This window comes from Pelophylax lessonae (genome assembly GCF_965119305.1).
Source record: "Pelophylax lessonae genome assembly, chromosome: 6".
Classification (NCBI taxonomy): Eukaryota; Metazoa; Chordata; class Amphibia; order Anura; family Ranidae; genus Pelophylax; species Pelophylax lessonae.
Window position 1 is genome coordinate 218,149,569 of NC_138773.1, and position 18,103 is coordinate 218,167,671.

At 41.9% G+C, this 18,103-nt stretch overlaps 1 protein-coding gene across 2 annotated transcripts in view; it reads right to left on the minus strand.

Annotated features, from left to right (window-relative positions):
- The window catches only part of ERBB4 (erb-b2 receptor tyrosine kinase 4), a 1,312,942-nt gene that overhangs the window by 289,480 nt on the left and 1,005,359 nt on the right, over nucleotides 1-18,103 (minus strand). For both annotated transcript variants that reach the window (XM_082261897.1, XM_082261896.1), the window contains exon 16: nucleotides 2,843-2,887. In XM_082261897.1, the coding sequence (XP_082118023.1) occupies nucleotides 2,843-2,887 (45 nt within the window). The remainder of the gene's footprint in view (nucleotides 1-2,842; nucleotides 2,888-18,103) is intronic.

Sequence of the window (18,103 nt, forward strand, 5' to 3'; positions counted from 1 at the left end):
GCTGTGCTTCTTCTTATGAAAACCCAGGATGCTCTGTGAATCTTGTGTCATGAGTGAATCCCATGTTCAATCTTGACATTTATTTCTTTATTAAATATCTATTTTTCTGTTTCAATCATTTTTATTGAGTTTTAAAGTAAGAGCTGAAAACAATATAAAGTAGCAATATTAAGCACAGTGATGAACTGCCATCATAGTCAAGATTCTGATAGAACTTCAGCAATAGTTAAAAAAAAAAGACTCCAAGGTGGTCGACAACTAAGAATCTATTGCTGTGGTGTAAAACAAATCGTATTCTAAGATAAGACCAATTAACAAATGGTCTAAGAGGCAGACCAATACCTACTAGAGGGGTCGAGCAGGACCACACCTGCCCACCCAACCACCTGGGCAATAACAGTTCAAAACAAACTATAGCATATATATCAGCCAGAGGAGTTCTAAACAGAAGTTGTACACATCCACCGTGGGATCATCAGACAGCATACTGCAGCACTGACCCCAGCTGCAGCTGTTCCCCGCCAGCTCTACCCCAAGAACTGAGCGATCAAACATCACTGATTGCTCAGTTCCCCCCCTGCACTCTGAGCAGAGAGCCGTGACTGTCAGTTGCCACTTCTCTGCTCTGCCCCTGCAGTGCTCACTGGAGCTCTGGGCTGTGGAGGGGCAGAAAGGGCTGGCGCTCAGTGGCTTACGGATCACAGGAGCTTTGGCTATACATCTCCTTTAGGAAATACATTTAATAAATGCCATTTGCCAGTTCTTAGATGTGCTGACTGTATTTAATGTCTTTTTTTAATGTTGTGTTGCTTAGTTTCACCTAGGGATACTGCCACTAATATACTTCCTGTCCTTTAATCACTGTGAGATGAGGCCTTGTCACCCTAAGGCTGCTGTGGTGGGCAGGTGTTTTGTAGTTCAGAGCTAGGCTGAGCAGAGATGAAAACACTACTTGGATAGACAGTTCAGCCCAGGAAAGCAAAGTTTTTAAGCTTAATGGATTTCTGGTGGGATATAAAGGTTTTTATTGCAGTATGAGTCTCCACCAGGGGATATTTAAAGTAATTGTAAAGGCAGATGTTTTTTTTTATCTTAATACATTCTATGCATTAAGATAAAAAGCCTTCTGTGTGCAGCAGACCCTCTCAGCCCCTCTAATACTTGCCTGAGGTCCATCTAGATCCAGTGATGTTACAGGAGTGTTCCAGTTGCCTGGGACTCCTCTCCTCATTGGTTGAGACAGCAACACAGCGCCACTTGCTCCCATTGCCGTCAATCAAAGTCAGTCTATGAGGAGAGAAAAGGGGGAAGGGCCTGGCCATGATTCCATGTTTGAATGGACACAGAGAGCTGCAGCTCGGCTCAGGTGCCCCCTTAGCAAGCTTCTTGCTGTGGGGATACTCCACAGGAAGGAGGGGCTAGGAGAACCAAAGAGGGATCCACAAAGAAGAAGATCCAGGCCACTCTGTGCAAAACCACTGCACAGGGCAGGTAAGTATAAAATTTTTGTTATTTTAACTAAAAAAAGGGGACTTTAGTCTCACTTTAACTTAAATTTAGACACGTAGGCAAGGCATATGTCTCCAATGGGAGCAAAGACTGCACCAAAACACTTCATCAGTAAAAAAAGGACGGGGTTATTGTTAATATTATCAAAATAACTGAAAAAAAAAAAGTCTGGATTTGGACCTTAACAGATGCCTCAATGAGATTTCCTAAATGCCTAGACAAATATTCTGTCTATGAAGGAAAACACTCATAATCACCCCTTATGTAGTCATAATGGCCTGATCCCTACCCCAGTATTGTATTGTAGGTATTAACCAGGGGAAGGTTATGTGAAGCCACCTTTAAGAATAGAGACAGAAAGGATGTAGCACCCTACTATGTAGGTCCTAGAGAGAGAGTATAGGTTTTGGTTCTTTCTTCTTACCAGAGAGATTGCCTGGTAAATCTATGTTGCTCTCTGCCTAGAGAGCAGGATTTATTAGTGAGGTCTGCTCATGGTGTTCAGGTGCAGCTCAGCTTGTCTGAAATGTTTCACACTGGTCTAATAGGGAGGCATCTTGGACAGTGGGAGATAACCTGACAAGTGAGGGCATAGGCATTTGTTACAGTCCTGGTGCTTGGTAGAGGAAATTGCCTCGGTGTATGCTGGGATACTGTATAAATGCCAAGGGCACATGTGCTTGGGGTCTTTCAGCTGGAGAGCAGGGTCCTGGAGGGAGGGGGAGGCTGTCCCTCCTCTGTAGAAGCTGCCATGCGGCCTCAGGTGGCTGACCTGAGGGCCTGAGAGTCAGAGAGAAGATGAACCCAGAGGTCCTGCAGAACTGACTGGAAGGGAGACACTAGAAACAATCTGATTCTGCCTACAGTGAGTACAGGTCTGTGTTATGGGGCCTGTCTTGTGAGGGCCACCCCTTCTGCTAGAAGAGTCAGTGGACCGGTGTCAGTCAAGGGGATGCTAGAGAGTGTCCTGAAGATAATCAAGTCTGCTGCTATAGAGAGCAAAAGGACTTAACCCTTCCATACAAGTGGCAATATGGTCAAAGCAGTGTCTGCTTCCACAAATAATCGGGTGAGGCCAAGTGAGAGTTGTCCTTATCTACTGTGAATAGTTCAAATTGGACTGTCCCACTATTCTCCCATCCAAGTCCCATAATAAATATAGAACCCAATCCCCTGGACTGTTTATTGAGTAACGAGCAACTGGGAGTAAGAAGGGATATGTGATAAATCTCATAGTGACTGTTTGCAGGTAATCAGAGGGAGACCCAGGAAGTCATCACACAGCAAGCCTTACGGGGACAGTACTACAAGGAGAATCAGTCAAAGCCCCTACCTGTCTACGATTCCAATGCAGTCCTTTATACGGGGTCCTCTACACCTGTAAAGAAGCATTAAAAAGAATGAACACACATATAAACAAAGTAAAATAATAGGTTATTTAAAAAGACAGGAAAAAAAGGGGAGTGTAATGCTAAAAACACTATGCAAAAGTACTATGCAATTTCAGAGCAATATAAAACAACCCAGAAGCCTAATAAAAAATCTACAGGGAACAAACCAGAAGGTAAATTTAAAAAAGGAAACAAAATACATATAAACAATAATAGGCAGAACTATCAGTTACTATGACATCCCAAATGTATTCTATAAACATTTCCTAATGTACCATCACGTAAACAGTTGGATTTCTGACAATGACATTTGAAAACAAAAAAACAAAAGTTAACAGCTAAATTGCAAGAAAAACATAACAAGAAGCAATACAGCTGCAGAAATTGCTAGACTATTATTTGCTACGTTTCAATCAATGTTTGTCATTTAGCAAATCTTTCATAAAGTCAAACTCCTTCCAAAGAAGGGGTTAACTCTGAGGTCCTTTGTTTCAGCTGCCACCAGTGACAAAAATAATTAGAGTGATTGGTTTCCAGACAGCCGTCAACAATAGGGACAGGGCAGGAAGGTGGTGTCCTCGCTGCCAAAGCTAGCGTTAGCGTATAATGAAAGCTTCACCTGTGCCTGCAGGAGACTTTAAAATGCCAAGGTCTTGTTTTTCTGCCCCTCTCTGGTTTCCTGGCTTACAAAACACTGAGCCCATGATTACTACCCACAAAAAGATCACAGCTTATCTCCATTCGAATGGCAGTTAAATGGCCAACTCGCAATTATGTTCTGTTCTCTTTCTCTACTAACCCTCAGAGCTTAAAATGGGAATTGGCAGCCACAGGATAGACTGATGTAGACCTGTGTTTTCAACTTAAATGAAAAGGCTTGAAGAATAGGCCGGAATTCTCACAAGCTAAACAAGTGGTAATCAGCTAGCTGATGGCATTAGGGGTCCAAAACTCGGGTAAAACACACCTGGATGTTACTTTGAGATGCAGAACACTAACATTAAATATGCGTTCTCGTTAAAATATGATTTTAATGTGAACCTGTACTGTGCTTGAATTAGGAGAAATAAAGGAGTTGTGAAATCAGAAGGTTTTTTTTATCTTAATGCATCTATTTAGATAAAAAGCCTTCTGGGTGTAGCAGCCCCCCTAATACGTACCTGAGATCCCTCTAGCTCCAGCAATATTGTAGGAATGTCTCGGGCGTCCAGGAATGTCTCGGACGCCCCTCATCATTGGCTGAGACAGCAGAGCGGCACCATTGGCTCCTGCTGCTGTCAAAGTCAGTCAGCCAATGGGAATAGAAAGTGGGCGGGACTGGGCTATAGCTCTGTGTCTGAATAAACACATGGAGCTGTGATTCGGCTTGGGTGCCCCCATAGCAAGCTGCTTGCTGTGGGGGCACCCAACTAGGGGGAAGGGGCCCAGAAGAGCCGAAGAGGGACCCGAGAAGAGGGAGATTCGGGCTGCTCTGCGCAAATCCACTGCAACAGAATAGGTAAGTATAAGATGTTTGTTATTTTTAAATAAAAAAAAAACAAGACATTACAATCACTTCAGCAAGTCTGCCTGACAGTCATTCCCTGGCTACCTTGTTGCTCTGATGCACCCCTGCAGCTCGTTAAAAAGACTGTTACTTCCATGACACTTCCCTCTGCTTACCACAGTGCAGTGCCGAGTCTCCAATTGTCAGACCCGAGTGCAAACAAATGGGATTCAAGGAAGCATATGTAGCCCTAAACTGGTTTTGACTTTGTCAATTAGGGCAACAGGAGATAATAAGAATAGTCTCCTTGTGCAGTTTGTAATGAATTTAAAATGTTAGTATGCCTATCCAAAGAAAACTGGAACCTTGCAATAAAATTGACAAAGAGATCCTTAAAGCTGAACTCTAGAAATTATATTTTTGCATACATTTCTGATATCTGGAGGACCTCTGGGGAATGCTGTAAACCACTGTAGTAGCCCACACTACATACAGTGAGCACTATGATCTTCTGGGTTTTGTGTGATCAGCTTCCCCCACTGCACTTTGATCACAGTGAATCACTCATTTGGCACTTCAGATATTAAATTTTCCAATAAATAAAAGGCCTACTATGATTAGATGAGGTGACAGGGAGGGTCAGGGGCATCACAATCTCCCATTGTACAATAAGAGAGAGAAACAGAGGTTCGTGAATGGTGGAGCTGCCAAGCAAGTGCAGAGAGGAAGCCGTTGGCACAAAACTCCCAAGATCAAGGCTCTCACTATATGTAGTGTGGGCTTCTTCATGCATCCCCAGTGGCCCTTCAGATATAAAACATTATACTTACATCACGCCAGGCTTGCCTAATGAAAGTATACAAAAAATATAATTCCTGGAGCTTCAAGGCAGATGTAAACCTATTTACAAACACCTGGACACACCAATCCTCATAATAAATTGGTTTGCTTGGTTAAAACAAATAAATGTTTAAATGTTTTTTTTTTTTTAAATCAGTAAAATGTTTATTGTAATAAACAGACATCATATCAGTCCACTATAACAGGGAATACAATAAATGATGCACTAACTTACAAATCCAAAAACATTCATCTCAGATACATTGTTAAATACTCACATACGCCTAGTAAAAGCTAAGCAGGCACATCACCACCATGGCACCATCTCACCTGTAGCTAAGCAAAGTCACAAATATTCATTCAAATCAAAAATATTCTCTGGTATACAGTACCGGTTCCCATGGACTGAGACCCCTGCAGACTCCAACCATAGTCCCCATAACTTTCCAAACTTGCCAGGGCAACCCCGGTATCTAAAGATATGGTTTTCCAGAAGTAAAGCCTGGCCTACAGCAGACACCCAGGACTTGTGTGTAGGGGGATCAGGGGACTTCCACATCACTATCAGTAACCTACTATCATTAACCTACGGGAGTAAAATAGGGCACTTCCTACTGCTATCCTAGGATGTTCATCTTCAATGACATCTTCTAGAACATTGAGGAGACAACATTTAGGGTCTATTGGGATTTTTACCCTAAATACCAATATAGATGTAGTTTAGGGCAATGCCATAGCAGATGGATTAAATCACAATGGTCACTTTTACATCTATGGCAGTTTGTTTCCATGCCATATCCCATCTTGTAAAGCCTGTAAGAGAATATATAATTGAGAGAGCTTCTGGGCTACAATTAAGGAATAGGTTACCACCACAGCCTGATATGCCTCCTTGCATTGGTCACCTGTCATTAATCCCAGGTCTCTCTCCCAGAGTGACGCCGCCTTGTTAGGATAGCCCTTGTGGAATTCAGACAGTAACATGCTATAGCATTGTGAAATAAAGACTTTAGAGCTTTGAGCCATTTGAATCAGATTGAAAATAGGGGTGGGAGACATATGCCATTCCCACACATCCCCTTGTGCCCTGATGGCATGTCACAGTTGCAATTAATAAAAATGCATATCCGCAGGTAAAGAGTATGTGTCTTTCAGTTATGCAAAAGGTAGCAGAACTCTGTCACTAAAAATCTGGGACATATTATCTATCCCATACATCTTCCACTGGGCACCATTCACCAACTTGGCAAGCTCCGGATAATTATCATTACGCCAAATCTGACTATACCTTGTATATTCAGTAACATGTTGTAAGTATTTGGCTTTGTTCCATATTTTTTTAATAAGGCTTTACGTTGGTAGGAGCTTATTAGTTTTAGTAAAGCCAAGGGCCTCAAGACCCTCTGAGACCGAGTCTCTCTGGATATGGGCAAGCATAATGTGGTTCATGGACGGAATGCGGTCTTCAACACCGTGTGTAGGGACAAACTTGGGGGCAATTCGTTGCTGCAATTGAGCTGCTATATAACAGTGCCAGGGATTAGGAAGGGCAAGTCCCCCGCATCCTTGGGCCGTTGTAATTGTTCCAGTTTGATTCTCGGTGTGTGCTTTCACCATAGCAGATTCCTAAAAATGGAATTTACTATTCCAAAGATTTTTAAAGTAACAACAGTAGGAGAGGTGTGTAATGGGTAGAGCAAATGGGGCATCAGTATAATTTTGATAAGGTTTGTTTTACCTGCAACCGACAATGGCAGTTAGTTACAGATTTTTATTTTATCTCTAAAGTTATTCAGTAGGGGGGGATATTCAGTGGGCCATACTCTAAGGGAGAAGAAGTCACGTAGATTCCTAAATATTTGAATTTATCTGTGAGGTATGAGACAAGTGGGAGCGATTGGTTGTGTAGAATCACCTTCCAGTAGGAGCAGTGCTGATTTGGTCCAGTTAATGGTAAGTCTGGAGTAATGGCCAAATTCAAGGACTATTGACATGACTGCTTGCAGTGACAGGGTTGTATCTCCTAACATTAGTAACATGTCATCTGCATACAGCATGATTAATCCCAATAATAATCCCAATAGGTAGGATCTCAGCCTCCACCAATTATGGATATCCACTGGAAACACAACACCACCGTTGAAGCAATACTAATGCCTGCTTACCAGCAGTATTGGACTTCTTATCACAGGAGGCCAGCAGCGCCTTGTGGCTGATTACCCTGCCAAGGCCTTGTAGTGATATTTGTGGATGTTCCAGCTGTGCTGTAAGGTTAAGCATCCAATAGCGTCATCCGTATAGGAGGGCTCAAAGAAAAAAGGATGCTCCACATAGTGTAAATCCAGCATTAATTTATTCAAAAGTAATAAAATACACTTAAATTAAAACATATATCAGTAAATAAAAAATCTCCTGCCGGCCAAGTAAAGTAAAATGAATGAATTGTAAAACGCAATGACGTCAGCACATCGTCCGCCCTATAATTTACTGTAAGTGAATACATAACAACCCTCTATATCAACCTGCGAGTCCACTTCCTGAAATATCAGGAACATGTGTATCAATACACTGACACCACGGGAATAGGAGGTGTGGGTGGAGTGATACACTTTGCACGCCCAGGAGTATTGCAATCATCTTGTCGTCTCCCTGGTCAGATGAGTTTCTTGTAAGCCTATTATGGCAGGGTGGAACTTCCAGAGGCTTGTGCGTTTTAAAGGATGGTTAACCCCTCTAATGTTCCATGATACAATAAGTATTGACATTAGGCAACAATACATAATAAAGATAGGAGCTAACCAGAGAAAGACCACGGTGCTATCACCCAATTGGCAGGCCATTCCGCTTACATGTAGGTTTAGTAAACCTGACTGCGGATGCAAGTCAAATAAGGGACTGTCTTAGTAGTTACGGGTAGAAATTCCTGTTGAAAGTCAAAACAAAAATTACCAACTAAAGAGCGCAACTGTGTTACAGGGGCTGAGTGCAGTATCACTCATGGTAAACAAATTGCAAAGCTATTCTTGGCTATTCCAGATGAGGCATGCCTCAGCAGAAGAAACAAACAGAGAAAGAAACAGCCTGCAGCAGGCACACATGCAACTTGGTGAACACACAAATTGTAGGTACTCTGCGAGTGAAAGGCTCGTTGTAATCCTCTCACTTGTCAGTGCTCTAAGTAATAGCTCCCCAGCCTGGATAAGTAGAAATATATGGAATTGTATAGTCCAACGCCCATCCGCACTGGAACATGGACACGGGTCCCCTCAAATGATTATTCATCTTCTCCGACCTCTCGTCGTTGGTGCAGGTTATTCTCGTTGCGGTCCAGCCAGGAGGCTGTCTCAATCACTGAATCAAAGAAATGTGATTGGCCATTGGCAGTGACCCTGAGTTTAGCCGGGTAGAGCATGTCATAAGAAAGTTGTAGATGATGCAGCCGCGCTTTAACATCATTGAATTTAGAACGTTTCCTCTGAACTTATGCAGAGAAGTCAGGATATATCGATATTTTTGCTACATTGTAACAGATATCAGCCTTCTCCCTAGCCAGTCTCAGGATTATCTTGCGATATTTGTAGTTGAGAAGGTGTGCCAGTATGAGCCTCGGAGGGGAACCCTGTGGCAACGGGCGGAAAGGAGTAAGGTGAGCCCTTTCCACTGAAAATAGTCGGGTAAACACCTCTTTCCCTCAGGTATCAAGTAGCCAGTGCTCCATGAAATCGGTGGGATCTCTCCCCTATGATTTTTCTGGAAACCCCATGATATGCACATTGTTGCGCAGTAGCCTATTCTCGATGTCATCTGTCTTATTATGGGAATGCCGCTGCCTGCTGGGCCACAAATTTTGTGTCTCTTATCAGTGTAGGGTGTTGATCTTCTAGGTTGCTAATGCGACTTTTCACAGTGGTGGTCCACTCCCCGATCTTTTGGAGATCTTGTCCTATTAGTGATACTTCCTCTCTCAGGACACAAAAATGTCCCTTGAGATCATCTACAGATGCAGTGCATTTTTGCACTGCTTTAAGGATTTCACGCAGGGATAGTTGTGATATGCCCTCCATGTCCTGCTCGAATGGTATCTCAGCAGAGCCACACAGACCTGGGGGAAGGTATGGAAGTCCTGCAGTTTAGGCATGTCTGGCTCTGTGGCAGGGAAGGGGGCCGGATCAGCCAAGGGAACTGAGAAACCTGACATCTTCTGTGCATAGTAAAGTATGTCCCTTGGTTGCTCTTTCCCTGATGGTTTAGTGGAGGATTTACTCACAGGATTCCTGGACTTGTCCCTCAGATCGTGCTGTGGCATAGGGGTTAGGGCACCATCTTGGATATCAGCAGTCGCGGGTTCCTCCCGGTTCTTCCCCCGAAGCATCTCTGTCTACCAGGCCGGAATCGGTTCACTGCAGTCTCCAGGGTTACAGGCAGTGAAGGGCCACTGGACGTAGCCTCTGGGCTGTGAATTGAAGGCTGGGGAGAGGATCAGTGCCCGATTACTTGTGGGATCATTGTGAAGCACGTCTGCTCACATACCAGTCTTGGCCACGCCCCCGTGACCACTTTTTTAATTGCTGTGCAGACTGGCTGGATTGGTGACGGCATCAGCTGTCATGACCTATTCATTCCACAGGTTCAATTTCTACCTACTTCTATTACTTGAATAGGCTTGCAGGCACATCTTGCATCTGCAAGGCAACCTTAAAGTTGTTGTAAACTTCCAACATGAAAAAGGAATTAAATACTATAGTGTGTTCTAACCTGAATCCAAAGCACCAAGTCTGGTTCCTCTCTGAGCTCTACCTTCTCTGCTATCTGCATAACTCCCCTAAGCCAACAGCAATACCTCCAAGGAGACGACCCTCCCCCCCTTCCAGCTTACAGTAGATTATTCATACCCACAGCTCTAGGTTTCTCTGAGCCTGTAAAAAGGGGGTGTGTGACTTTCCTCCAATCAACTCACAGATTACACTCAGCTCAGCTCTTCTAGCTCTGAGGTGTATGTGTGACATCAGATCCCCACCACCTATTTGCTACTGCTGGGAAAAATCCTTTCACCTGTGTGTTATACAAGGACGTACAGGACAGATGGTTGCAGGAAAACAGGTACAACTTATGTAGGAGGATTTGTTTATTCTCTGTGTATCACATGAGGCATGTTACTTCACTGCATATATGTAAGGGTTTACAATCAATTTAACTGCTTGCCTACCAGTCGCCATAGTTTTACAGCGGCAGGTCGGCTCTGTCTCACGAAATGACGTACCTGAACGTCGCTTGGTGGGACCCCTAATGGGGGAGCATGCCCATTTGCCACAGGGGAAGCTAATCAGCGAGTTCAGCGGCTGCGATTGCCGCCGGCCACCCGCGATAGCTCCCCGTGGAGACAGAATGGTGATCTGTCGTTGTAAACATGGCAGACCGCTGTTCTGTCAGCTATGAACACAGGAATCCTGTGTTCCTCTTACTTAAAAACACAGGTCTCTGTGTTCATGCAGCAAGCCCATCCCTCCAACAGTTAGAAAGTACCCCTAGGGACACATTTAACCCTTTGATCGCCCCTGGTGTTAACTCCTTCCCTGCCAGTATCATTAGTATAGTAACAGTGCATATTTTTAGCACTGATTACTGCAGTGATGTCACTGGTTCCCCGAAAGGTGTCCAAAAGGTCAGTTAGGTGTCTGATCTGTCTGCTGCAATGTCGCAGTCCCACTAAAAATTGCTGTTTGCTGCCATTACTAGTAAAAAATAAATAAATAAAAATTACATAAATCTTTCCCCTAGTTTGTAGACACGATAACTTTTACTCAAACCAATCAATATACACTTTTTAAAATTATTTTTACCAAAAATAAGTAACAGAATACAAATTGGCCTAAAATGATGGAAAAAAAAATAGATTTTTAAATCTTTTTTATTGGGAATGTTATATAGCAGAAAGTCTTTTTTTTTTTCATAATTGTCGCTCTTTTTTTGTTTGTAGCGCAAAAAATAAAAATCGCACAGCTGATCAAATACCCCTAAAAGAAAACTCTATTTGTGGGGAAAAAAAGGACATCCATTATACAGTATTAGGGTACAGCATTGCATGACCGCGCAATTGTCTGGTAAACTAACACAAAAAATGGCCTGGTCATTAAGGGGGTAATCCTTCTGGTCCAGAAGTGGTTAAACCATTTATTGGGAGTATGTGACAATGCCGCCTGTATTGTAAGGCAATGAGTTAGCATTGTCACCATTGCAAATAAAGGACTGCTAGAATAAATAGTTAGTTTTAAAAGCAGAAGAAACATTTTAAAATCCACAGCAGTAACAGTTAATGGGTGCTTGTACAGCCAAAAACTAAAATTAGATTTTTGGGTTTACATACCACCCAATTCTAAAACAGTTGGGACAGTGTACAAATTGTGAGTAAAAAAGGAATGGACTAAATTACAAAGCTCCTAAACTTATATTTTATTTACAATATAATATAGATAACATATCAAATGTTGAAAGTGAGACATTTTGAAATGTCATGCCAAATATTGGCTCATTTTGGATTTCATGAGAGCTACACATTTCAAAAAAGTTGGGACAGATAGCAATGAGAGGCCGTAACAGTTAAATGTACATATAATGTACATATAATGTACATATAAGGAACAGCTGAAGGAGTCCAATTTACAACTAAGTTATTAGGTCAATTGGCAATATGATTGGATATAAAAAGAGCCTCTCAGAGTGGCAGTGTCTCTCAGAAGTCCAGATGGGCAGAGGATCACCAATTCCCCCAATGATGCATCAAAAAATAGTGGAGCAATATCAGAAAGGAGTTTCTCAGAGAAAAATTGCAAAGAGTTTGAAGTTATCATCATCTACACTGCATAATATCATCCAAAGATTCAGAGAATCTGGAACAATCTCTGTGCCTAAGGGTCAAGGCCGGAAAACCATACTGGATGCCCGTGATCTTCGGGCCCTTAGACGGCACTGCATCACATACAGGAATGCTACTGTAATGGAAATCACAACATGGGCTCAGGAATACTTCCAGAATACAATCCACCTTGCCATTCACCGTTGCCGGCTAAAACTCTATAGGCCAAAAAAGAAGCCATATCTAAACATGATCCAGAAGTGCAGGCGTTTTCTCTGGGCCAAGGCTCATTTAAAATGGACTGTGGCAAAGTGGAAAACTGTTCTGTGGTCAGACGATTTAAATTTTGGAAAACTGGGATGCCATGTCATCCGGACTAAAGAGGACAAGGAAACCCAAGTTGTTATCAGCGCTCAGTTCAGAAGCCTGCATCTCTGATGGTATGGAGTTGCATTAATGCATGTGGCATGGGAAGCTTACACATCTGGAAAGGCACCATGAATGCTGAAAGGTCTATCCAAGTTCTAGAACAACATATGCTCCCATCCAAGGAAGACAATGCCAGACCACATACTGCATCCATTACAACATCATGGCTGCGTAGAAGAAGGATCCTGGTACTGAAATGGCCAGCCTGCAGTCCAGATCTTTCACCGATAGAAAACATTTGGCGCATCATAAAGAGGAAGATGCGACAAAGAAGACCTTTGACAGTTGAGCAACTAGAAGCCTGTATTAGACAAGAAAGACAACATTCCTATTCCTAAACTTGAGAAACTTGTCCCCTCAGTCCCCAGATGTTTGCATACTGTTATAAAAAGAAGAGGGGATGCCACACAGTGGTAAATATGGCCTTGTCCCAACTTCTTTGAGATGCGTTGATGCCAGGAAATTTAAAATCCACGTATTTTCCCTTAAAACTATACATTTTCTCAGTTTAAACATTTGATATGTCATCTATGTTGTATTCTGAATAAAATATTGAAATTTGAAACTTCCACGTCATTGCATTCTGTTTTTATTCCCAATTTGTACAGTGTCCCAATGTTTTTGGAATTGGGGTTGTACATTTAATGGCTTAAAACCCAAATCCATACAAGAGGATTTTCCAGTTTTGGTTTGGCATGCCAAGTTGAACCTGCAACTTTTTTTCCATTTCTTAGACATTTCAGTAGGAAGTGTCTAAGAAACAGTAACCCCTCTCCCAAGACCACAATGAAGGGGTCCCACAACTCTCTTCCTTATTTGTCCATTCTACCTTACTGAGAATGTACTAGGAGCATGAACATCTTTCATTGGCATTGCAATGGGCACAGCAGTTGGTGGATCTAGGAATTCTGGTGATATCTTGCCACTAAGGCCACAATAGTTATAAAAAGGCAGCATGCAATTCAGTTTGCCAGGAACCACATAAAACAAAGATATCACATTTGGATAGAGTTTACCTTTTAAAAGAGTAAACAACAGGGTGCAGCGCCAATAAAAGCAATAATGCTCAGTCCAATAAAGGAATGTCCATAGAACAGAAAAGGCTATCCCCACACCAAATGCCGTGAATCTTGAAAGCACACGTCAACACGGTGTCAGAAGCAAAGGTCCTGCTTACCAGAAGGTATTGACCCTCAAGTGATAGAGTGGTCAAAACCAGTGTGTGGAAAGACCATGAGCTCAATCTGCAATTGAACTGGGTTGACAGGGTCCTTTATTGGACTGAGCATTATTACTTTTATTGGCGCTGCGCCCTGTTGTTTACTGTTTTATTGTGGGTCACAATCTTACCTATTAGTGCTGGCTGTCTCCATTTAGCCTTTTTTTACCAAGCGCAGATATTATTTTTGTTTACCTTTTAAAGACACAAAAAAGCATACTTGTCCAGAGCCTCCACAATTTGACCTCGTGTTTTAATGCCTGTTCTTAATGATTTTTGTTGGCGGTGGCATTCTTTTCTTTTATCCTCAATTTAAGTAAGCTTCCATCTCTTATAACTATGGTTAACAGCTTAGCACTTTCCTGTTTTATATAATTTGCAGCAAAGAAGCTTTACACATATAAATGCAGGCTGTGGGCTAGAGTTGATGCAAGAACAACCAAGTGCACTCAAAGGAAGATAGTTTTAAACAGTGTGCCAAGAATGTGCTAATAATGCAGGAAAGCGTAACAGCTCTCTGTGATGATGATGTTAGCATTTAAAGGGGCATAACACCTGATTTTACTATGTAATATTTTTATTTATATTAAACATAACTATTAAGTGTACATAAAGTAGGGAATGGTTAAACCCTCCATCAGTTTTTTTGTCCATCTGTGTCCTATTGTTGAGATTACACTCCCTGTCCTAAGTAAGTGGTAATCTCCCCAATGTGAGAGAAATCCTTTTTCAGACAGTTATCATTAGAACAAATGTTTCCTCTTTATTGCAGGTGGCAGTTTACATTTTCCCCCGCCTTCAATCCCAGTAACAGAGGTCACCAGAAGAGAGGGGGAATCTCCCTAGTGTGTACAAAGACAGCAGTAAACACATAGCAGGGGTTCTAACACCAACATAACTCTATCCAAAACTAATGAAAAAAAAAAAAAAGACTGGGCTTTTTGATGCACTTTAAAACCAAACTCCAAAACATTTTTGTTTTTTGGTTGTTTTGAATAGAATGGGTTTGAACGTTTTATTTTACTTTTTAGTCTTGTCTGAGTCCCTGATGGAATTTGTGGTGAGAATTGAATTCTCAACTTCAGGAAGAAAAGGGAAATCTCCCAAAAAGTGGCACATACAACAATAGTATGTACAGCTTGTTTAAATAAAATAAATAGTGCAGCGCTAAATGTGTAAATAACTAAAATAAGAAAATAACATAAAAAAGCAAAGAGTCCCAATGTGAAAAAATGAAGTGATCATGCACGTATAAGATGTATAATGTGCTCCACTCTGTGCGTCCGACACCAGCCACACTGTCTTCTCACCTCAGGGTCTGTGTTAACAGACGGGCTAAGAAGGCAAAGACTCTCAAGGGTTTCAGACAAATCCCAATGCTGATGACACATTGTTCAGGGATCCATTGATGAAGCCCCGCCTATAGGGACGCAACACATATGGAGGGGGAGGGACCGGTGACGTCACTCACCATCCGTCACGAGAAGCATGATACTGTTACAGCCGCTTATTGTGCACTGTGCTCAGTGCCTATTCAGATAATTTTATTCATATGTGCTTTAATAAAGTGTGGTTTTAAGGAATTAAGCACTATGTCCAGTTCTGTTATTTATTCTATGTGGATGATTGGAGCAATCCTGGAAGTGTTATATCTGCACTGAGAGTGTCCTCTGGTTAAGGATTTCTGATCCCTGAACAGTGTGTCATCAGCATTGGGATTTGTCTGAAACCCTTGAGAGTCTTTGCCTTCTTAGCCCATCTGTTAACACAGGGGCTATCCCTGAGGTGAGAAGATAGTGTGGCTGGTGTTGGACGCACAGAGTGGAGCACATTATACATGCATGATCCCTTCATTTTTTCACATTGGGAATCTTTGCTTTTTTATTTCATTTTCTCATTTAGTTATTTACACATTTAGCGCTGCACTATTTACTTTATTTATGCATGATTTGGGATTTGATTGATTGGCCCTAAGTGTTCAGCAGCTTTTCTATTTAGACATTCAAGTGCGCTGATTTTATTTCTATTTCATGTACAGCTTGTTACCCAAAGTTTAAAGCATGGTTGGCAAAGGGAAAGCTTCAGAATCATGCTCTAAACAGCAGAGTTCCCTGCAACTAATATTACAGCCAACAGAAGTAAATTTCAATTAAAGATCCTTCTGAGTTTTTAGGACACAACACTTCTGAGATTCCTGAAACTAGAATGTCGTAAAAACTAAGAAGGGTTTATAACAAATATCATATCTTTCTTCTTCATGTCTTTAAAGTCCACCAATACACCACGATAGAACCTTGCTCATCCAAGACCCAACATCCAAACACCAATGAAGTAACTTGTATTTACAGTGCAGTGAGGAATACAAAGACCTATACATTAAGGAAACAAAGCAAAGCTTTCAACAAACGTGTCAGGAAAGACGTTTGCATACACGCAGGTGCATAAGCCTAAAAACCCCCGCCCATGGCCATGTAAAGGGAGCACACGCACGAGCACGAGCAGGTGCATCTGTTCCTGTGTTGATCCTCTGTTGCTGACCTCTTCTGTACCTGACTCTGCCTAAACGCTGCCTGTACTGACCCCTGGCTTGCCACTGGACTATTCTTCTACCTGCTCCCTTGGATGAGCTGCCTTGCTGTTACTGATCCGGACCTAATTCCTGATCATTCTGCCGCCTGCCGCCTGCTGTCTGTACCTTGATCTGCCCGAACGTTGCTGACCTAGACTGTCTGACCTTGCCTTGGCTCTCATACCTGCACCTGCATCAGCTGACCCATGCCTGCCTCTAGCTCTGGCCCTTCCGCCAGTTTGCATTCAGCCAGTCATCTCTGTGCACCCTTACGAACATCAGCCCCTGCTGGTAGAAGACTTTACCGACACTTGTGCCACTCCGTGCTCTGGTGTTCGCTGTTACCATACCAGGGCTCCAGAGCCAGAGCTGTAAGAAAGGCCTAGCTCTATGCTTTAGACTCCATCAACAGGTATGTTACAAAATGAATGGCTCAACATAGGAGACCTCTGGGGGGGGGGGGTTTCAGTGAGGCTTCATGAGGTAAGTATTCTGCCTACACCTAAAGCAGGGGGGTTATTCAATTAAGGTCAATTCTTCACAGTTTGCTTTTTATCTTCAGATGCCCCTTATCTGCAATTGGCAATTTTTTTGGTAAAGGTTAACTATACCTTTGAGGTGAAGATAGAGTGATTTTTTTTGCGTGGCAAGGGAGGTCCCTAGCCTCCCTTCCTCAGGAGTTTGCCCTTGCTAAAAATGTAATACAACTGGGTAATCATTATTGCTCATAAGTGGAATGTACTGTATCTCATTATGATTAGGATGTATCTTATTATTTTGAATGATTTGATATCTTATATAGTGATCCTGCACCCCCCCTCCTGTTTTTCATAATCTTTGTACACATGAGATGTGGCCCTCCTTTCCAAACCTGGATTCACTATGTACCTCTAGGTACAGGTATCATGTTCATGTTTAGTGAACGTCCCAACCTTTACATTTTTATCCTTGGAATAGGTGTGTCCATTATCTAGTAAAATCTAATTTTTGAGATTTAGTAGATTAATATTTGGTATTTATACTTATAGGTCAGGGTGTCCCTACTGAGCGAGTAAAATCAGTATATTTGGCCTTGTAGCATAGTTTGTGGCTAGGAGTAACTAGCTATTTTTCACTGCATTCATATCTAGGGATACATACGTTCATATATGTATTCTAAATATTGATGGTTTATTCATTATATTTATATTACATTTCCATTTTTCATTCTCATTTTCATTTATTTTATTTTTTCTATGATGACCCGCTATTTGATAGATTTTATTGCTTGTATAAGTGGTAATATCTTTGAGTCATTTTCATAGAATACACATTGCATGTCATTGTTTATAGGTGTTTTTTCAGCCCTTTTATTTTGTTTTGATAATGATTTGTTTTCATAATTACTTTTTTTCTTCTTTTTGATTATTTATTACTTTGTATGGAAATGATCGTTTTTTGTACAGTATCTCACAAAAGTGAGTACTCCTCTCACATTTTTGTAAATATTTTATTATGTCTTTTCTTATGGCAACACTGAAGAAATGACACTTAACAGTGTACATTTGCTGTCCCCTCAAAATAACTCAACACACAGCCATTAATTTCTAAACCGCTGGCAACAAAAGTGAGTACACCCCTAAGTAAAAATCTCCAAATTGGGCCCAAAGTGTCAATATTTGGTGTGGCCACCATTATTTTCCAGCACTGCCTTAACCCTTTTCAGAATTTAGTTCACCAGAGCTTTACAGGTTGCCACTGGAGTCCTCTTCCACTCCTCCATGACGACATCATGTAGCTGGTGGATGTTAGAGACCTTGCGCTCCTA